This window comes from Ascaphus truei, chromosome 6 (assembly GCF_040206685.1).
Source record: "Ascaphus truei isolate aAscTru1 chromosome 6, aAscTru1.hap1, whole genome shotgun sequence".
In the NCBI taxonomy this organism is placed as follows: Eukaryota; Metazoa; Chordata; class Amphibia; order Anura; family Ascaphidae; genus Ascaphus; species Ascaphus truei.
Genome location: NC_134488.1, coordinates 43911483 through 43933897, shown reverse-complemented (window position 1 = coordinate 43933897; position 22415 = coordinate 43911483). Strand labels below are relative to the sequence as shown.

The 22415-nt window shown below is 41.0% G+C and overlaps 2 protein-coding genes across 2 annotated transcripts; both read right to left on the bottom strand.

Moving 5' to 3' along the window:
- Positions 1-523: 523 nt before the first annotated feature.
- On the bottom strand, positions 524-7638 carry LOC142496948 (nicotinamide N-methyltransferase-like). Its single transcript, XM_075604070.1, has 4 exons — positions 7434-7638; positions 6663-6878; positions 4970-5177; positions 524-1605 (listed from the first exon to the last, which is right to left on the bottom strand). The coding sequence occupies exons 1-4, from the start codon at positions 7510-7512 to the stop codon at positions 1176-1178; spliced, it is 933 nt and encodes a 310-aa protein (XP_075460185.1). The 5' UTR covers positions 7513-7638; the 3' UTR covers positions 524-1175.
- A 5816-nt stretch (positions 7639-13454) lies between these two features.
- On the bottom strand, positions 13455-20874 carry LOC142496947 (nicotinamide N-methyltransferase-like). Its single transcript, XM_075604069.1, has 4 exons — positions 20675-20874; positions 19928-20143; positions 18235-18442; positions 13455-14718 (listed from the first exon to the last, which is right to left on the bottom strand). The coding sequence occupies exons 1-4, from the start codon at positions 20751-20753 to the stop codon at positions 14289-14291; spliced, it is 933 nt and encodes a 310-aa protein (XP_075460184.1). The 5' UTR covers positions 20754-20874; the 3' UTR covers positions 13455-14288.
- Positions 20875-22415: the final 1541 nt, after the last annotated feature.

Here is a 22415-nt window from a genome sequence, read left to right as displayed (position 1 = left end):
GTGGGTAAGTCATGTTTCCTATATCTGTATGTGACAGATTTTCTGGCCTAGCCTGACCCACCCAATCTCACATTGGCCCCTGTGGTCTAACCAGTCCCCATTACATGGTCGTGTCTGGTGGTGCACCTGTTGGCAACAGAACTCCTGAGTCTCCCGCATGATGTTGTGTGGGGATTGCCAACCCAGACAGGCAGTTGAGGTAGTGTTCGTGAGTCCTACCTATATCCAGTGCAGCGCCTCCACCTCATCAGGATCCCTGCGTCTACGTGGGGATTATTCTGATGAGGAACTCCTCCGTGGTGCCATCATGTGTAGAGTAAGTTCAGACCCACACATGAAGATGTCTTTCATCAAGGTTGCTTTATTGTGGCTTACGGTGCAGGCCAACTGCCTCATCCAGTGAGTTCTCTAGCCACACATCTTGCTGTGTTATCCTTTCAAAGGTACACCCTCCCAATGGAGAGGGATCCCCTCTCCCCTCAGGGAGATCACCCCTGTGCCAGGTACCTGGACACAGTATTGTTTGAACAGCTAGATGTCTCTTAACATAACTTAAGGCCACTAGTTACAGCACTAGTGTACCATCGACTTCCAAGTCTCAACACAGACTTGCTCCTTCTCCAACACACACACAACTTTGAACAGTGCTGTGCCTTATATCTCTCAGGAGGCAGGCACATCTCTGATGTCACTAACGGTGGACTCAGAGTATGTAGCCACTCCCATCCACACATAGGGCACCTCACCAGGGTGTGAGGGCAAACCTCCATGATTACTGCTGGCATCCCTGTAACTTACCAGGTTTACTGCCAGCAGGAGAGAAAACTGCAGTCCATTTTACAGCATGGCTACATGTATAACCTGAAAATCTGGGTTTCCCAATATGCTGCTTCCTCCACCTTTGACCCAGCTGGCATATTATCATACGTATGCAACTCATCACCCTGTGCCAAAGGGAGTGGGAAGGAAAATGAAGAATGGTTCAACCTGTTTAATGCACATTAATATCACACAAAGGTTACGGAGCAAACTGATTTATCCTATCACCCATTGAAGCAACAATTAAAAATTTATTTTTCAAAAGCTTTATTTGTCTGTTTTTAAAGGCATCAAAGATAAGGATTTTAGGCCTTACTGTACTTATGTCCCTGGTATTGGGTCACTCTTATGCACATTTAAATCTCCCTCTCCTTTCGTGCCACAACAAACACAAGGTGATCATAATCCAAAAGATCTGATTTCTTCTTACTGCTAAACACATCTAAGCTCTGGATGATATAACCTGTGTCACTGAGAGCCTGACGCAAGAATTCTTCATCGTATGTCAGAGCATGCAGTGTGTGCTCACCCAGCTTGAAATATGACATATTGAGAAGGCCAAACAGTAAGAGATACCCCTCCACTTTTAGCAGTGATGACATGTTCTTCAGGATGCTGCGATATTCATCTTGGTGTTTGCTAAAAACTTCCAAGCATCCACAGCTAAGCAGACAGTCCACTTGGGGTAACACAACGGGTTCTGATGGGTTGGCTTTTGTGAGGTCACATTTTAGCACACGCGTCACTGCTCTTCTTGTTTTATCTTCCTTTTCTTGCCAATCCTCACTGAAAAACAGTAGAAATAATGATGTTAGCATAACCTTATGTCACATATACAGATGTAGTCATGTTATTGACCATCTCCCCATTGTGCCCTTGGCCAAGTCTACTAAATAAAGGTTTCTCACACTGCAGCGTTATGCATAATATGTATGTCCCACTGTAATAAAGTTTGCTACATTTGTACAGTACCCCTTCAGTACAAGAGAAGCGTGCCTTGAAATAACTTCAATTAGATACAGATAACCTCTTGTATTCTTATATGTAAGTCCTCGTCCAGGCTGAGAGCGACTGAGCCGTGCCGTGAGAGCAGGGGTGATTAGTGTCCAGTGTAGGTGTGCGCGGGGGGAGGGAGGTGCGTGCCGGAAGCATGCCCATGAAGTCACATGAGCGGTTCACCCTCATTGGCTGAACCGTGCATGTGACCAGGGCAAGCGGGACAATATCAAAAGATTTGTCTTGGTAATCGGGGAGCGCTCACGGACACCTGCATCCGCACACTCAGGACAAACACATTGTCACAATGTGTTTGATCCCACTAAGCACGAGTGCGCACGCACGCTCAGCTGCACCCTGGACACGATTTAAGAATAGAGGAACATGAAAATATTGTATCATTGCTAACAGTTATAATTCTTTATCATTAAATACACAAATGTACTAAGGGTTATTGTTCCTTCTAATATAAAAACATATCCCTTTGGAACACAGAATGCCATACAGTTTCCATAGGATTCAGTGGCAGTGATAACACAGATTATAGGCTAAAGCCGTAAAATTCAGGGAATTATTGAAAAACCTGCTCTCTGATTGGTTAAAATTCCGGGCATTATCCACAGTAATGCCCTGAATTTCAGCAGCTTGCAAAATGCAGTTTTCAATCTGTTTATTTTCAGCCAATCAGCTTTCAGAACAGCTAAGACAGGGCAGGGGATTAGTTTGAATTAAGTAAAAGATCTGAGACATGGCAGGGGATTGGTCAAAAAATATTAGTCACGGTTTGACTCCTCCCCCTCCCGAGCTGACTGAGATTTTCTGAGCGGATTCAGTTGAATTGGGGGGAGGGGGAGGAGACTGCAAAGAAGTAAATGTGTTGTGTATAGAGGTTTAGTGTTGTGTGTGTGGGGGGGTGTAGAGGTGCTGTGTTGTGCTGTGCTGTGTTGTGCTGTGTTGTGTGTAGAGGGAGGGAGAGTGCAAAGTTTAGTAAGTGGCTGCATTTTTGATTGCTGCTGCAGTGTGTGTGTTGTACTTTTGTATGTGAAGCAGCAGTTTGTGTGAGTGTAGAACTGATGTGTGTGTGTGTGTGTGTGTGTGTGTGTGTATAGAGCCACTGTGTGTGTGTGTGTGTATGTGTGTGTGTGTGTGTGTGTGTGTGTGTGTGTGTGTGTGTGTGTGTGTGTGTGTGTGTGTGTGTGTGTGTGTGTGTGTATAGAGCTCCAGTGTGTGTGTGTCAGTAGCAGTGTTTATGGGTGTAGCATGTGTGTGTAGCAGCAGAGTTTGTGTGTGTGTAGAGCTGCTGTGTGTGTAGAGGTGCTGTGTAGTGAGTGTAGAGGAGGTGCTGTGTTGTTTGTCTAGAGCTCCAGTGAGTGTGTTTGTTTGTGTGTGTAGTGGCACTGTGTTGTGTGTGTTGTGCTGTTTTGTGTGTGTGTGTGTGTGTGTGTGTGTGTGTGTGTGTAGCAGCAGTTTGTGTGTGAGCTGCTGTGTGTGTGTGTGTGTGTGTGTGTGTGTGTGTGTGTGTGTGTGTGTGTGTGTGTGTGTGTGTGTGTGTGTGTGTGTGTGTGTGTACAGAGGGGGCGGCAGCAGTGTGTGGATATAGATATCTGCAGTGTAAGCGTATATAGAGGTGGTTTCATTTGTATTTGTGTGTGTGTGTGTGTGTGTGTGTGTGTGTGTGTGTGTGTGTGTATAGAGCTCCAGTGTGTGTGTGTCAGTAGCAGTGTTTATGGGTGTAGCATGTGTGTGTAGCAGCAGAGTTTGTGTGTGTGTAGAGCTGCTGTGTGTGTAGAGGTGCTGTGTAGTGAGTGTAGAGGAGGTGCTGTGTTGTGTGTCTAGAGCTCCAGTGAGTCTGTTTGTGTGTGTGTGTGTGTATGTGTGTGTGTGTGTGTGTGTGTGTGTGTGTGTGTGTGTGTGTGTAGCAGCAGTTTGTGTGTGAGCTGCTGTGTGTGTGTGTGTGTGTGTGTGTGTGTGTGTGTGTGTGTGTGTGTGTGTGTGTGTGTGTGTGTGTGTGTGTGTGTGTGTGTGTGTGTGTGTATACAGAGGGGGCGGCAGCAGTGTGTGGATATAGATATCTGCAGTGTAAGCGTATATAGAGGTGGTTTCATGTATTTACCATTTTATTTTAATAAAAAATCTATTTAACTACGTATACAATAGTGTCTATTATTTATGAAATAAGCCTACATTTAGCCTAAAATAGTAATAATCCCCTCAGAACAGGGCATTACTGGTCAATAATGCCCTGGCTGGGTTAAAGTCCCTCGGCTTCGCCTCGGCCTTCAACTCTTCCAGCCAGGGCATTATTGGCCAGTAATGCCCTGTTCTGAGGGGATTATTACTTAAATATAACAGAATACTGTATGCCAGCATAACGCAGCAACGTGAGTAAGAAAGATTGCTACAGTACATCTGTATACTGGCGCGCCTGTGATCATTGTACAGTACACATTCACAGGGCCGTGTAACTTTATATCTAGGTGAAACAGGCACTACATGAGTTAGGATCCAGTACATCCCTGCAGATTTATATGTGCATTTTCACATACCTGATGGAGTAATTGTTACAGAGTTTTTAGGGATTACTTAGTGTTGCTCAAGGCTTGCACTGATTAATGAAAGAAACCTGGTGTTCAGTGTTGTACAATAAATACATCAGAAAAAGTAAATACATGTATTATCCATATACCATTTGTTGTACCATTTCTGATTTGGCATCACATTTGACTGACTTGAAAATGAGACTAATATCTAAATGTATTTTCACAGGTAATATATTTCACAAATAAATAAAACAGGATCTAGAAAGTTCTCAAAATACTGTAACAGTACATATCTTTCAACATTTATAGATCTGCAGAATAAATGAGGACTGAACAGAAAATAGTCAAAAACAGCACTAAGTGGATAATTTATTTTTAAGGTTTTCAAACCTGATTAAATTTTTCATGATTCTTTCTGTGCCCTTTCCCTATATTTTTGGGTTATGCATCTTGCAATCACTGTACGTTTTGATTGGACCGGAATCTGTTAATTTAACACATGTTCTGAGCAGGGGCGACATTTGTGGCATTTATACAGTACCAACCGTATCCAAGATGTAAAGCAGAAACTGTACATTTTAGGAAAGAATAATGGACTACAAATGACTTTTTACCCTTTGCCTTCCATGTCACAGACATATTTGGACAGATGAGACCAATCAAAGGACCCTGGATCCTTTTTCAACCACATTTCCAGTTCCTTGTGGTGGGTTTCCACAGGATCTAACACAATGATCTCCTTGAAGAGTTCGCTGGCTGACAGGAGATGACTAATTGCCGGACCCATGGTGATATCAATTAGTGAATCTCCACTGACACCACCTAAAGCATAGGGACAAAGGTCCAGAAAATCATACTGATTAAACAATAATGTATTCAGCCTCCTCTTATTTAATCTTAGAAATAGCAAGCTTCGATGTTGATCTCTATGTAGTAATTGTGTTAATGCGACTATAGATGCTTCTATAGAAGATGTAGGGATTTTATTAACAAACATATATTGTGCAGTCGAACTATTCCTGGATGTAAACGGCAGCATGACAGTTAGAGGTAATTATTCCTGATAATATCTTTTAAGTAAGAGGATTCTGTCAATGGCATGTATCTGTCTCTGTGTCACAATGTATTTATATTGAAAACTATCACCAACTGCTTGCAGCAGGTGTAATATGATTAAAGAAATTCACATAAGGAATAGTGAGGTATCTAACTTTCCGTCCATCCAAACATCTGTCTGTCTGTTTGTCTCTTAAGGGTTTTCGATTTGGGTTTAAAATGTAAGATTCTAGTGGGTTCTGATTTCTCACACCTTGTATCACCCATCTTTATTAGTTATTATAACAAGATGAATTCCTATTTTCTGGAAAATACAATATTACTGATATTTTAAATAAAAAATTGAACTTATATTTGACTGTCTCAGATTAGAGGGTTTATGCATCAAAATTTCCCAGCTCCAAATCTGGTGCAAAAACTTTACCACATAAAATCAAGGAGACGTTTTTTTTATTATCCTAGTATTTCCCTCTTAGATTTAATTTAAAACATACCAGTTAAAATCAAATGTATTGAATAACAGTTGCAAATAGCAAATCACTGAGACCCAGATTTTACACTGTAATGTGACATTAACATAAGTTCAAAAAAGGGGGGGGGGAGGACTGGGCGCTTCTAAAGTGATATTATAGTGATAATAGATAAATGTAATGAAATACAAAGTGCAAAGTGAATAAACTTTAAATATGTGATCAACCAATATCTTTCACAAACCCATATTGAAGAATAGCAATGAAACAATATATACAAAGTGAAATTAAGCTGCTCAACATCCAGGTGGGACTGTTCTTTGTCCCAATGGTAACAGTTTTCTTCTTTGAGAGGAGGAGCGCTGAATATATCCAGTAATATGTGAAATGAAAGAAAACAAGATAGTGCAGATGGTATATGCCAATAGTTAAATACATAATAAGGCTCTGATGTGGTTGCACTCACAAAAGTTCCAGGTATAAAAGGCATGTCAGAGATTCTTCTCTCTCTGACTGGAGCCCTTTTGTAGAGAGATGGTGTAGTCACAGGATATCCCTCAATATGTATGGATTGTAGTCATCAAATATACAATGTGAGAAATATGCCACAATAGTGTGTAATGTTTCACCAAATGTATTCAAAGGTTTAAGATAAAAATAACAAACTCACATTTTCCATAATATAAAATTAATTCATTCTTGTTTTAAGTAAATGTATATTATTTGCCCTGATTTAGTGAATCTAGTCTTGAGTTTCCAGAACAGAAATAAACACACATACCTGCTGTGAATGCCTTATGCAGTTGTTTTAGTGGATATTCCACTATCTCATCTTGCAAATCATTATTTTCAGCACAAACATAGGTGTCCAATATTATTCTTGGATCTATGTCCACATGGTGGTACTTTTTGTGGCTGGAATCCATTGGGTTTATCTTCTGTTCTTCTGCTCTGACTCTGTGTCTTCCGAACTTCATGTGTGTGAGAATCTTATCATCTGATTGGAAAGAGCAGCTGACTAGTCAGGTACACAGACATTGAGATAGGAATATGCTGAATTGTATTAGATAAATAAAAATCACTCAGTCACTGTAAATATTCTGGTCACAAGGTATCCTCTATTTTGTGCAGCACTGTACCCATGAGTGCATTTGCATGTGTTCCACCGTCTACAAAATATATATATATATATATATATATATATATATATATATATATATATATATATATATATATATATATATATTATTTATAGACGGTGGAACACATGCAAATATATTATATATCACACAGAAAGACTAAGACAATCCCTAAAAATTTACTCCGGAGACCTCCTGGTTCCTACCTAAGGGGGAAATAATAATACATATTTTTTAAAGCGCAGATGCTTTAAGTTTAATATGTCTGTTGTTTTAGCCTATCCTTATCTCAGGGAATAGGACATTGTCTCAGGGAAAATAATGCCCATTCTTGTTTTAGGTAAATGTATGTTATTTGCCCTGATTTAGTGAATCTAGTCCTGAGTTTCCAAAACAGAAATAAACACACATACCTGATGTGAATGCCTTATGCAGTTGTTTTAGTGGATATTCCACTATCATCTTGCAAATCATTATTTTCAGCACAAACATAGGTGTCCAATATTATTCTTGGATCTATGTCCACATGGAGGTACTTTTTGTGGCTGGAATTCATTGGGTTTATCGTCTGTTCTTCTGCTCTGACTCTGTGTCTCCCAAACTTCAAGTGTGTGAGAATCTTATCATCTGATTAGAAAGATCAGCTGACTAGTCAGGTACACAGACATTGAGGCAGGAATATGCTGAATTTTATTAGATACTGTAAATAAAAATCACTCAGTCACTGTAGATATTCTGGTTACAAGGTATCCTCTATTTTGTGCAGCACTGTACCCATGAGTGCATCTGCATGTGTTCCCCCGGTCTATAAATAATATATATATATATATATATATATATATATATATATATATATATATATATATATATATATATATATAACAGTATTAAAGACAGCGCCCTTCACACACTACACCCAAATTGCTGCAGCTCTGATCAAATGTGGCAAGATGTTGCACCAACCACAGATGTCTAATTTATAAGTTAAGCATATCAATATGTATATGGCATGAAACAAATGAATATACTGCACCTACACACTTTATTCGAGCAAATACCCAGTATGTACCTGGCAGATACCTGGAATGCGCCGCTCCTCACCTCTGACAAGCCCCGTTGCGTTTGCCTTCCCAGCCTGGGTTCATGCCTGGCTGACGGGCGGCTAATCTGTTAAATGATAATGATTAGGATTTAATAGGCTGCAATGCTTCGCGTGTCTACCAGATGGCATAAATTCATGAATTGTAATGCAGTATATATATATATACTGTGCAGTATTGCAGCCAGCGGTAATAAAATGCTTCAATCCCTGCCTGGAAAATACCTCAATGCACTCGGGCAGAAAACAGTCACAAACCTCAATACACCCGGGTATACCCGAATTCGTGGGACTAGCCGAGCTCGAATAAAGTGTGTCGCCAGTGTATTGCCTAAACAATATAAAAAACAAAAAAGTGTGCGCATACAGTAAAAAATGAAAAATAAAAATTCAAATGAAAAAATTAAAAAATGACACAGGTGTGTCGTAAGGACTAAAGTAAAAATATATATAAATGAAAAAATATTGGCATATATATAAAAAACCATATATTAAAATTGCCAAAAAAGTTAACTATAAATACAGTAAATACTTATGTCCATAATGAGTCCATGAATAAGACGATACAAAAGTCCAGGCTGCTTCTTCTTGGGCTCACCACCCTCCCAAAGTGCCTATTAGAAAAAAAGAAGAGAAAAAGCGCCCGATCCTTGTGTAAAATCAGATAAAAAATTTAATAAATCATGGACAAGACAAATGCACACTTACAATTTGTCAATAAATAAGGCATATTATGGGACCAGCCCATGCACCAGACTGAAGACTCCACAGTCACCTCTACATAATAGCATCCGAAATGGTTCCAGATCTTGCGTCTGTAATCGCCGCTGTCTCCAAGATGGATGTGCTTCACTTGAAAGGAGCACGCTACTAACAAGCTACTAACAAGACAGCGGCGATTACAGACGCAAGATCTGGAACCATTTTGGATGCTATTATGCAGAGGTGACCGTGGAGTCTTCAGTCTGGTGCATGGGCTGGTCCCATAATATGCCTTATTTTATTGACAAATTGTAAGTGTGCATTTGTCTTGTCCATGATTTATTAAATTTTTTGTCTGATTTTACACAAGGATCGGGCACTTTTTCTCTTCTTTATTTTTCTCTTCTTTATTTTAAATATATATATATACACACACACACATACATACATATATATATTTATATATATGTAGCCTTGACCCCTGATTCACCCCGAGAAATGGGAGGTTGCGCTTGCAAAGAGCAGTTGCAGAGCCCGCGAAGGAGGAGAGTACAATTTGGTGGGAGAGGAGCAGTCCCTTGACCCAGCAGCCCTACGGGGAGGGTCAGGTGTGAGCGGTTAGCCTATGGGAGTAGGAGTTGCCAGACATATAGGCAGAGGTTGCGCGCACGTGGAGTTAGAGCTTCGTGGAGAGACGAGGAGACAGAGACACTGCACTGGGAGGGTTTACTCCCAGGTGCAGGCCAGGTGCCCCGGCCCAGTTAGCCCTGAGAGTAAGGGTTTTTCCCCCAACTAGTAGTATTGTTCGGCACTATTCTGTATAGAAGGAGATCAGACTCAGAGCCCGTAGCGCGACCAGAGTTCGAGAAGAAGCGCCCCGGATCCGGCAAGGGCAAGAGCGTGGTGCCCTCAGAGACTCTTTTCGAAGAATCGTAGCAGTTCCGAGCACCGGAGTGCTCGGCAGGTATTACATCAAGTGCACCAACTCTACCTTCCAATCACCTAAGACATAGTGGCTGCGCAGTCACCCATACACATACATACGACCTGTGGGAATGGGAGAACTGATTAGCGTATCTGGACACGGGGTGGGATCACCCGGTGGCGGGATGGGGAAGTGTTGTTGGCTACACCGGCCATCCCACCAGCCCCCGCAGCATCGGGGGCCCCCACAGCACCACCCCCACTGGCACGCAGCGCCCCTCCCCCCTGCAGCCACATGCCTCACCAATCATCCCCAAGGTAAGGCTGATTTATGTATATGTGTATTGGGAGTGTGTGTGTGTGTGTGTGTGTGTGTGTGTGTGTGTGTGTGTGTGTGTGTGTGTGTGTGTGTGTGTGTGTGTGTGTGTGTGTGTGTGTGTGTGTGTGTGTGTGTGTGTGTGTGTGTGTGTGCAGTGTGTGTCAGTGTGAGCGGTGTGTGTGCAGTGTGCAGTGTGTGTCAGTGTGAGCAGTGTGTGTGCAGTATGAGCAATGAGCAGTGTGTCAGTGTGTGCAGTGTGAGCAATGAGCAGTGTGTGTGCAGTGTGTCAGTGTGAGTGCAGTGTGCAGTGTGCAGTGTGTGTCAGTGTGTGTCAGTGTGAGCAGTGTGTGTGCAGTGTGTGCAGTGTGAGCAATGAGCAGTGTGTCAGTGTGTGCAGTGTGAGATGTGAGCAGTGTGTGTGCAGTGTGCCAGTGTGTGTCAGTGTGAGCAATGAGCAGTGTGTGTGCAGTGTGCAGTGTGTGTCAGTATGAGCAGTGTGTGTGCAGTGTGCAGTGTGAGCAGTGTGTGTGCAGTGTGCAGTGTGTCAGTGTGAGCAGCGTGTGTGCAGTGTGCAGTGTGAGCAATGAGCAGTGTGTCAGTGTGTGCAGTGTGAGCAATGAGCAGTGTGTGGCAGTGTGAGCAGTGTGTGCAGTGTGAGCAATGAGCAGTGTGTGTGCAGTGAGCAGTGTGTGTGCAGTGTGCGCAGTGAGAGTGTGTGCAGTGTGTGCAGTGTGTGCAGTGTGTGCAGTGTGTGCAGTGTGCAAAAAAAAAAAAAATTACATTTAAAACATTTTTTTTTTTTTAAACGGGAGCCACGGGAAAACCGCGTTATAACCGAATCGCGGTATAATGAGGCGCGTTATAACGGGGTTTACCTGTATATGACAAACACACAAAAAGAATGTTGCTCACACTACATATATATGTGGAAAAACCAGACCCAATAAGTAATATTGACTATCTTGGAATAAAAAATAAACCAAGTAAGCCTAGAGTAAATGGGAAACTCTAGGTGCTAGGGGATAACAATAATATTGAACACACAAAAGACTAAGACAATCCCCGAAAGCAGCACTCTAAATATACCACAAAATAACTGATAACATAATACCAAAAGACCAGGAAACTAAAGTCAAAATAGAAAATGAATAGATTTTAATAGCGAGCAAAAAGAACACCAACATTTAAAAACATATACACACTAAGGGCAGCAAAAAATACAAAAAGACTGTGACTGACTAAAATTTACAAAAATCAATAATGCTGAAAAATAAATCAAAAGCAAAAAATGTGTCTGCACAATGAGCCTGATAACTATATAAAGCGACACAAAGAAAGCTGAATATTTAAAAAAAAACCTTGGTAAAGACCTACGCTAAAAAGGTAGATAACTAAGCTAAGGGCATAAAGAAAGGTATGGCATAAATAAACCTATATAAAAAAAATGATGTACATAAGAAAAATAATAACTTAAACCAAGGGGGAGGCACAGGGGAGACAAAATGAAACAAAGATTCAAACCCTGAACAGCAATACAAAATATCAAAATCAAAAAAGATGCATACAGTGCCTATGGTGGCTGCACAAAAGCAAGTAAGACACATGGCTGTAAAATCACAAAAAGCCAGTGCTGTTTGAACATATGAAACAACCTAGAGTAAGGGTTCCATAGGAGATAATGACTCCAGATAGCAGAAAAAATGATACTCAGCTGCCATATAGTGATATGGAGTCAGTCCCACGGAGTTAAACTCCAAGATGTGTGGAAATAAGTCATACAGTCCACAGAATAAGCACCAAGAGTCACGCCAACAAAATAATTAGTAGCTGCCTAGAGTGGACACTCAACGCATTTCAGCCAAGGGGGCCTTCTTCCCGGAGTGGTAAAAGAGTAGTGGAGGCTTGCTGAGCTATATACTGTGTTCCATAAACATCAGTGACGCCCTTTCCTGTTGGTGATCAGTAACGATGACGTCACTAGGGGGTGGCGGCGTCTGCAAAGGTGCTGTAAGGTAAGGCATTCAGACCTCAGAAGTATTTAGTTTTTGAAGGCGGTACCATTCCAGGCGGAATGGCCTGAATGGTGATGACCTTCCAGATGGAATTTGGGGAAGGCGGTGCAATTTCACACTAGGCTCGGTTGGTGTGATGGTGACCTTCCGATGAGGGCTCTGTGCATTCAGACTAAGGTACTGAAGGGCTAGGTGAGCACGAGCTGAGCGTATCCCTCAAGCTCAGGTAGGTGTGAAATAGAGCAATCTGTACAGGTCCCTAGTTCGGGATAAATATGAGATATTTATCTGTTGTAATAAATAAAGCTGTGGCCGTTAATTTCTCCCAAGAACTTATATGGTGCTTTTATTTGCAATGGGAAAGGGATTAAGCTCGAGGCATGGGTAAGTCAAAAAATCCCTGGACTTCTAAGGAAGGGGCTGCATGAATTTAGGTCGAGGGGTCCACCCCTAAGGTGCCATGATGTCAGGCCAGAGGGGGGGGGTTAAGTAAGGGGTACTTAGGGCAAGGGTGAGGAATTCTAGCTTCCTTTTTTTCTAGGATATACTGGACTGAAGTCCAACACACCCACCCTGTTTTTAGGCATGATTGATGTCGATTTAGAAATGAAAGGTCAGGTTTCGTCTCTGTTGTTGTCGCAGCTTGGGGTATGTGTTGGCGGGAGTAATATTACTCTGGGAGGGGGACTATTTAGTTGGGAAAGATGGTACCATTCCAGGCTGGGGGCTGGAATGGTGGTGACTTCTGGATGGAATTTGGGGCAGGACGTTTCATTCCAAACTAGGCTCGGTTGTGAGGTGGTGACAATCCGGGAATCTGTGCATTTAGACTAAGGTACTGAATGGCTAAATGAGTACGAGTTGAGGGTATCTCTCGATCTCCGGTAGGTGTGAGCAGAGCAATCTGTATAGGTCCCTAGTTGGGGATACATATGAGATATTTATCTGTTGTAATAAATAAAGCTGTGGCCGTTAATTTCACCCAGTAAGTTGTACAATGTGTTTATTGGGAATGAGAGAGGGGTCCAGCTCGAGGCGTGGGTAAGTCATGTTTCCTATATCTGTATGTGACAGATTTTCTGGCCTAGCCTGACCCACCCAATCTCACATTGGCCCCTGTGGTCTAACCAGTCCCCATTACATGGTCGTGTCTGGTGGTGCACCTGTTGGCAACAGAACTCCTGAGTCTCCCGCATGATGTTGTGTGGGGATTGCCAACCCAGACAGGCAGTTGAGGTAGTGTTCGTGAGTCCTACCTATATCCAGTGCAGCGCCTCCACCTCATCAGGATCCCTGCGTCTACGTGGGGATGATTCTGATGAGGAACTCCTCCGTGGTGCCATCATGTGTAGAGTAAGTTCAGACCCACACATGAAGATGTCTTTCATCAAGGTTGCTTTATTGTGGCTTACGGTGCAGGCCAACTGCCTCATCCAGTGAGTTCTCTAGCCACACATCTTGCTGTGTTATCCTTTCAAAGGTACACCCTCCCAATGGAGTGGGATCCCCTCTCCCCTCAGGGAGATCACCCCTGTGCCAGGTACCTGGACACAGTATTGTTTGAACAGCTAGATGTCTCTTAACATAACTTAAGGCCACTAGTTACAGCACTAGTGTACCATCGACTTCCAAGTCTCAACACAGACTTGCTCCTTCTCCAACACACACACAACTTTGAACAGTGCTGTGCCTTATATCTCTCAGGAGGCAGGCACATCTCTGATGTCACTAACGGTGGACTCAGAGTATGTAGCCACTCCCATCCACACATAGGGCACCTCACCAGGGTGTGAGGGCAAACCTCCATGATTACTGCTGGCATCCCTGTAACTTACCAGGTTTACTGCCAGCAGGAGAGAAAACTGCAGTCCATTTTACAGCATGGCTACATGTATAACCTGAAAATCTGGGTTTCCCAATATGCTGCTTCCTCCACCTTTGACCCAGCTGGCATATTATCATACGTATGCAACTCATCACCCTGTGCCAAAGGGAGTGGGAAGGAAAATGAAGAATGGTGCAACCTGTTTAATGCACATTAATATCACACAAAGGTTACGGAGCAAACTGATTTATCCTATCACCCATTGAAGCAACAATTAAAAATTTATTTTTCAAAAGCTTTATTTGTCTGTTTTTAAAGGCATCAAAGATCAGGATTTTAGGCCTTACTGTACTTATGTCCCTGGTATTGGGTCACTCTTATGCACATTTAAATCTCCCTCTCCTTTCGTGCCACAACAAACACAAGGTGATCATAATCCAAAAGATCTGATTTCTTCTTACTGCTAAACACATCTAAGCTCTGGATGATATAACCTGTGTCACTGAGAGCCTGACGCAAGAATTCTTCATCGTATGTCAGAGCATGCAGTGTGTGCTCACCCAGCTTGAAATATGACATATTGAGAAGGCCAAACAGTAAGAGATACCCCTCCACTTTTAGCAGTGATGACATGTTCTTCAGGATGCTGCGATATTCATCTTGGTGTTTGCTAAAAACTTCCAAGCATCCACAGCTAAGCAGACAGTCCACTTGGGGTAACACAACGGGTTCTGATGGGTTGGCTTTTGTGAGGTCACATTTTAGCACACGCGTCACTGCTCTTCTTGTTTTATCTTCCTTTTCTTGCCAATCCTCACTGAAAAACAGTAGAAATAATGATGTTAGCATAACCTTATGTCACATATACAGATGTAGTCATGTTATTGACCATCTCCCCATTGTGCCCTTGGCCAAGTCTACTAAATAAAGGTTTCTCACACTGCAGCGTTATGCATAATATGTATGTCCCACTGTAATAAAGTTTGCTACATTTGTACAGTACCCCTTCAGTACAAGAGAAGCGTGCCTTGAAATAACTTCAATTAGATACAGATAACCTCTTGTATTCTTATATGTAAGTCCTCGTCCAGGCTGAGAGCGACTGAGCCGTGCCGTGAGAGCAGGGGTGATTAGTGTCCAGTGTAGGTGTGCGCGGGGGGAGGGAGGTGCGTGCCGGAAGCATGCCCATGAAGTCACATGAGCGGTTCACCCTCATTGGCTGAACCGTGCATGTGACCAGGGCAAGCGGGACAATATCAAAAGATTTGTCTTGGTAATCGGGGAGCGCTCACGGACACCTGCATCCGCACACTCAGGACAAACACATTGTCACAATGTGTTTGATCCCACTAAGCACGAGTGCGCACGCGCGCTCAGCTGCACCCTGGACACGATTTAAGAATAGAGGAACATGAAAATATTGTATCATTGCTAACAGTTATAATTCTTTATCATTAAATACACAAATGTACTAAGGGTTATTGTTCCTTCTAATAAAAAAACATATCCCTTTGTAACACAGAGTGCCATACAGTTTCCATAGGATTCAGTGGCAGTGATAACACAGATTATAGGCTAAAGCCGTAAAATTCAGGGAATTATTGAAAAACCTGCTCTCTGATTGGTTAAAATTCCGGGCATTATCCACAGTAATGCCCTGAATTTCAGCAGCTTGCAAAATGCAGTTTTCAATCTGTTTATTTCCAGCCAATCAGCTTTCAGAACAGCTAAGACAGGGCAGGGGATTAGTTTGAATTAAGTAAAAGATCTGAGACATGGCAGGGGATTGGTCAAAAAATATTAGTCACGGTTTGACTCCTCCCCCTCCCGAGCTGACTGAGATTTTCTGAGCGGATTCAGTTGAATTGGGGGGAGGGGGAGGAGACTGCAAAGAAGTAAATGTGTTGTGTATAGAGGTTTAGTGTTGTGTGTGTGGGGGGTGTAGAGGTGCTGTGTTGTGCTGTGCTGTGTTGTGCTGTGTTATGTGTAGAGGGAGGGAGAGTGCAAAGTTTAGTAAGTGGCTGCATTTTTGATTGCTGCTGCAGTGTGTGTGTTGTACTTTTGTATGTGAAGCAGCAGTTTGTGTCAGTGTAGAACTGATGTGTGTGTGTGTGTGTGTGTGTGTGTGTGTGTGTGTGTGTGTATAGAGCCACTGTGTGTGTGTGTGTGTGTGTGTGTGTGTGTGTGTGTGTGTGTGTGTGTGTGTGTGTGTGTGTGTGTGTGTGTGTGTGTGTGTGTGTGTGTGTGTGTGTGTGTGTGTGTGTGTGTGTGTGTGTGTGTGTGTGTGTGTATAGAGCTCCAGTGTGTGTGTGTGTGTATAGAGCTCCAGTGTGTGTGTGTCAGTAGCAGTGTTTATGGGTGTAGCATGTGTGTGTAGCAGCAGAGTTTGTGTGTGTGTAGAGCTGCTGTGTGTGTAGAGGTGCTGTGTAGTGAGTGTAGAGGAGGTGCTGTGTTGTGTGTCTAGAGCTCCAGTGAGTGTGTTTGTTTGTGTGTGTAGTGGCACTGTGTTGTGTGTGTTGTGCTGTTTTGTGTGTGTGTGTGTGTGTGTGTGTGTGTGTGTGTAGCAGCAGTTTGTGTGTGAGCTGCTGTGTGTGTGTGTGTGTGTGTGTGTGTGTGTGTGTGTGTGTGTGTGTGTGTGTGTGTGTGTGTGTGTGTGTGTATACAGAGGGGGCGGCAGCAGTGTGTGGATATAGATATCTGCAGTGTAAGCGTATATAGAGGTGGTTTCATTTGTATTTGTGTGTGTGTGTGTGTGTGTGTGTGTGTGTGTGTGTGTGTGTGTGTGGTGTGTGTGTGTGTGTGTGTGTGTGTGTGTGTGTATAGAGCTCCAGTGTGTGTGTGTCAGTAGCAGTGTTTATGGGTGTAGCATGTGTGTGTAGCAGCAGAGTTTGTGTGTGTGTAGAGCTGCTGTGTGTGTAGAGGTGCTGTGTAGTGAGTGTAGAGGAGGTGCTGTGTTGTGTGTCTAGAGCTCCAGTGAGTGTGTTTGTTTGTGTGTGTAGTGGCACTGTGTTGTGTGTGTTGTGCTGTTTTGTGTGTGTGTGTGTGTATGTGTGTGTGTGTGTGTGTGTGTGTGTGTGTGTGTGTGTGTGTGTAGCAGCAGTTTGTGTGTGAGCTGCTGTGTGTGTGTGTGTGTGTGTGTGTGTGTGTGTGTGTGTGTGTGTGTGTGTGTGTGTGTGTGTGTGTGTGTGTGTGTGTGTGTGTGTGTGTGTGTGTATACAGAGGGGGCGGCAGCAGTGTGTGGATATAGATATCTGCAGTGTAAGCGTATATAGAGGTGGTTTCATGTATTTACCATTTTATTTTAATAAAAAATCTATTTAACTACGTATACAATAGTGTCTATTATTTATGAAATAAGCCTACATTTAGCCTAAAATAGTAATAATCCCCTCAGAACAGGGCATTACTGGTCAATAATGCCCTGGCTGGGTTAAAGTCCCTCGGCTTCGCCTCGGCCTTCAACTCTTCCAGCCAGGGCATTATTGGCCAGTAATGCCCTGTTCTGAGGGGATTATTACTTAAATATAACAGAATACTGTATGCCAGCATAACGCAGCAACGTGAGTAAGAAAGATTGCTACAGTACATCTGTATACTGGCGCGCCTGTGATCATTGTACAGTACACATTCACAGGGCCGTGTAACTTTATATCTAGGTGAAACAGGCACTACATGAGTTAGGATCCAGTACATCCCTGCAGATTTATATGTGCATTTTCACATACCTGATGGAGTAATTGTTACAGAGTTTTTAGGGATTACTTAGTGTTGCTCAAGGCTTGCACTGATTAATGAAAGAAACCTGGTGTTCAGTGTTGTACAATAAATACATCAGAAAAAGTAAATACATGTATTATCCATATACCATTTGTTGTACCATTTCTGATTTGGCATCACATTTGACTGACTTGAAAATGAGACTAATATCTAAATGTATTTTCACAGGTAATATATTTCACAAATAAATAAAACAGGATCTAGAAAGTTCTCAAAATACTGTAACAGTACATATCTTTCAACATTTATAGATCTGCAGAATAAATGAAGACTGAACAGAAAATAGTCAAAAACAGCACTAAGTGGATAATTTATTTTTAAGGTTTTCAAACCTGATTAAATTTTTCATGATTCTTTCTGTGCCCTTTCCCTATATTTTTGGGTTATGCATCTTGCAATCACTGTACGTTTTGATTGGACCGGAATCTGTTAATTTAACACATGTTCTGAGCAGGGGCGACATTTGTGGCATTTATACAGTACCAACCGTATCCAAGATGTAAAGCAGAAACTGTACATTTTAGGAAAGAATAATGGACTACAAATGACTTTTTACCCTTTGCCTTCCATGTCACAGACATATTTGGACAGATGAGACCAATCAAAGGACCCTGGATCCTTTTTCAACCACATTTCCAGTTCCTTGTGGTGGGTTTCCACAGGATCTAACACAATGATCTCCTTGAAGAGTTCGCTGGCTGACAGGAGATGACTAATTGCCGGACCCATGGTGATATCAATTAGTGAATCTCCACTGACACCACCTAAAGCATAGGGACAAAGGTCCAGAAAATCATACTGATTAAACAACAATGTATTCAGCCTCCTCTTATTTAATCTTAGAAATAGCAAGCTTCGATGTTGATCTCTATGTAGTAATTGTGTTAATGCGACTATAGATGCTTCTATAGAAGATGTAGGGATTTTATTAACAAACATATATTGTGCAGTCGAACTATTCCTGGATGTAAACGGCAGCATGACAGTTAGAGGTAATTATTCCTGATAATATCTTTTAAGTAAGAGGATTCTGTCAATGGCATGTATCTGTCTCTGTGTCACAATGTATTTATATTGAAAACTATCGCCAACTGCTTGCAGCAGGTGTAATATGATTAAAGAAATTCACATAAGGAATAGTGAGGTATCTAACTTTCCGTCCATCCAAACATCTGTCTGTCTGTTTGTCTCTTAAGGGTTTTCGATTTGGGTTTAAAATGTAAGATTCTAGTGGGTTCTGATTTCTCACACCTTGTATCACCCATCTTTATTAGTTATTATAACAAGATGAATTCCTATTTTCTGGAAAATACAATATTACTGATATTTTAAATAAAAAATTGAACTTATATTTGACTGTCTCAGATTAGAGGGTTTATGCATCAAAATTTCCCAGCTCCAAATCTGGTGCAAAAACTTTACCACATAAAATCAAGGAGACGTTTTTTTTATTATCCTAGTATTTCCCTCTTAGATTTAATTTAAAACATACCAGTTAAAATCAAATGTATTGAATAACAGTTGCAAATAGCAAATCACTGAGACCCAGATTTTACACTGTAATGTGACATTAACATAAGTTCAAAAAAGGGGGGGGGGAGGACTGGGCGCTTCTAAAGTGATATTATAGTGATAATAGATAAATGTAATCAAATACAAAGTGCAAAGTGAATAAACTTTAAATATGTGATCAACCAATATCTTTCACAAACCCATATTGAAGAATAGCAATGAAACAATATATACAAAGTGAAATTAAGCTGCTCAACATCCAGGTGGGACTGTTCTTTGTCCCAATGGTAACAGTTTTGTTCTTTGAGAGGAGGAGCGCTGAATATATCCAGTAATATGTGGAATGAAAGAAAACAAGATAGTGCAGATGGTATATGCCAATAGTTAAATACATAATAAGGCTCTGATGTGGTTGCACTCACAAAAGTTCCAGGTATAAAAGGCATGTCAGAGATTCTTCTCTCTCTGACTGGAGCCCTTTTGTAGAGAGATGGTGTAGTCACAGGATATCCCTCAATATGTATGGATTGTAGTCATCAAATATACAATGTGAGAAATATGCCACAATAGTGTGTAATGTTTCACCAAATGTATTCAAAGGTTTAAGATAAAAATAACAAACTCACATTTTCCATAATATAAAATTAATTCATTCTTGTTTTAAGTAAATGTATATTATTTGCCCTGATTTAGTGAATCTAGTCTTGAGTTTCCAGAACAGAAATAAACACACATACCTGATGTGAATGCCTTATGCAGTTGTTTTAGTGGATATTCCACTATCTCATCTTGCAAATCATTATTTTCAGCACAAACATAGGTGTCCAATATTATTCTTGGATCTATGTCCACATGGTGGTACTTTTTGTGGCTGGAATCCATTGGGTTTATCTTCTGTTCTTCTGCTCTGACTCTGTGTCTTCCGAACTTCATGTGTGTGAGAATCTTATCATCTGATTGGAAAGAGCAGCTGACTAGTCAGGTACACAGACATTGAGATAGGAATATGCTGAATTGTATTAGATAAATAAAAATCACTCAGTCACTGTAAATATTCTGGTCACAAGGTATCCTCTATTTTGTGCAGCACTGTACCCATGAGTGCATTTGCATGTGTTCCACCGTCTACAAAATATATATATATATATATATATATATATATATATATATATATATATTATTTATAGACGGTGGAACACATGCAAATATATTATATATCACACAGAAAGACTAAGACAATCCCTAAAAATTTACTCCGGAGACCTCCTGGTTCCTACCTAAGGGGGAAATAATAATACATATTTTTTAAAGCGCAGATGCTTTAAGTTTAATATGTCTGTTGTTTTAGCCTATCCTTATCTCAGGGAATAGGACATTGTCTCAGGGAAAATAATGCCCATTCTTGTTTTAGGTAAATGTATGTTATTTGCCCTGATTTAGTGAATCTAGTCCTGAGTTTCCAAAACAGAAATAAACACACATACCTGATGTGAATGCCTTATGCAGTTGTTTTAGTGGATATTCCACTATCATCTTGCAAATCATTATTTTCAGCACAAACATAGGTGTCCAATATTATTCTTGGATCTATGTCCACATGGAGGTACTTTTTGTGGCTGGAATTCATTGGGTTTATCGTCTGTTCTTCTGCTCTGACTCTGTGTCTCCCAAACTTCAAGTGTGTGAGAATCTTATCATCTGATTAGAAAGATCAGCTGACTAGTCAGGTACACAGACATTGAGGCAGGAATATGCTGAATTTGATTAGATACTGTAAATAAAAATCACTCAGTCACTGTAGATATTCTGGTTACAAGGTATCCTCTATTTTGTGCAGCACTGTACCCATGAGTGCATCTGCATGTGTTCCCCCGGTCTATAAATAATATATATATATATTTATATATATATATATATATATATATATATATATATATATATATATATATATAACAGTATTAAAGACAGCGCCCTTCACACACTACACCCAAATTGCTGCAGCTCTGATCAAATGTGGCAAGATGTTGCACCAACCACAGATGTCTAATTTATAAGTTAAGCATATCAATATGTATATGGCATGAAACAAATGAATATATTGCCTAAACAATATAAAAAACAAAAAAGTGTGCGCATACAGTAAAAAATGAAAAATAAAAATAAAAATGAAAAAATAAAAAAATGGAAAAATTAAAAAATGACACAGGTGTGTCGTAAGGACTAAAGTAAAAATATATATAAATGAAAAAATATTGGCATATATATAAAAAAACATATATTAAAATTGCCAAAAAAGTTAACTATAAATACAGTAAATACTTATGTCCATAATGAGTCCATGAATAAGACGATACAAAAGTCCAGGCTGCTTCTTCTTGGGCTCACCACCCTCCCAAAGTGCCTATTAGAAAAAAAGAAGAGAAAAAGCGCCTGATCCTTGTGTAAAATCAGATAAAAAATTTAATAAATCATGGACAAGACAAATGCACACTTACAATTTGTCAATAAATAAGGCATATTATGGGACCAGCCCATGCACCAGACTGAAGACTCCACGGTCACCTCTGCATAATAGCATCCGAAATGGTTCCAGATCTTGCGTCTGTAATCGCCGCTGTCTCCAAGATGGATGTGCTTCACTTGAAAGGAGCACGCTACTAACAAGCTACTAACAAGACAGCGGCGATTACAGACGCAAGATCTGGAACCATTTTGGATGCTATTATGCAGAGGTGACCGTGGAGTCTTCAGTCTGGTGCATGGGCTGGTCCCATAATATGCCTTATTTTTATTGACAAATTGTAAGTGTGCATTTGTCTTGTCCATGATTTATTAAATTTTTTATCTGATTTTACACAAGGATCGGGCACTTTTTCTCTTCTTTATTTTAAATATATATATATATATATATATATATATATACACACACACACACATACATACATATATATATATATATATATATATATATATATATATATATATATATATATATATATATATATATATATATGTAGCCTTGACCCCTGATTCACCCCGAGAAATGGGAGGTTGCGCTTGCAAAGAGCAGTTGCAGAGCCCGCGAAGGAGGAGAGTACAATTTGGTGGGAGAGGAGCAGTCCCTTGACCCAGCAGCCCTACGGGGAGGGTCAGGTGTGAGCGGTTAGCCTATGGGAGGAGGAGTTGCCAGACATATAGGCAGAGGTTGCGCGCACGTGGAGTTAG

What these genes read in the sequence shown, in the direction of transcription:
- LOC142496947 (XM_075604069.1), bottom strand. Translation starts at nt 20,753, where the DNA reads ATGTTTGTGCTGAAAATAATGATTTGCAAGATGATAGTGGAATATCCA. An exon ending in GCATAAGGCATTCACATCAG is followed by an intron (nt 20,144 to 20,674) that starts GTATGTGTGTTT and finishes CTTTCCAATCAG; the next exon opens with ATGATAAGATTCTCACACAC. An exon ending in GCATAAGGCATTCACATCAG is followed by an intron (nt 18,443 to 19,927) that starts GTATGTGTGTTT and finishes CCTATGCTTTAG; the next exon opens with GTGGTGTCAGTGGAGATTCA.
- LOC142496948 (XM_075604070.1), bottom strand. Translation starts at nt 7,512, where the DNA reads ATGTTTGTGCTGAAAATAATGATTTGCAAGATGATAGTGGAATATCCA. An exon ending in GCATAAGGCATTCACATCAG is followed by an intron (nt 6,879 to 7,433) that starts GTATGTGTGTTT and finishes CTTTCCAATCAG; the next exon opens with ATGATAAGATTCTCACACAC. An exon ending in GCATAAGGCATTCACAGCAG is followed by an intron (nt 5,178 to 6,662) that starts GTATGTGTGTTT and finishes CCTATGCTTTAG; the next exon opens with GTGGTGTCAGTGGAGATTCA.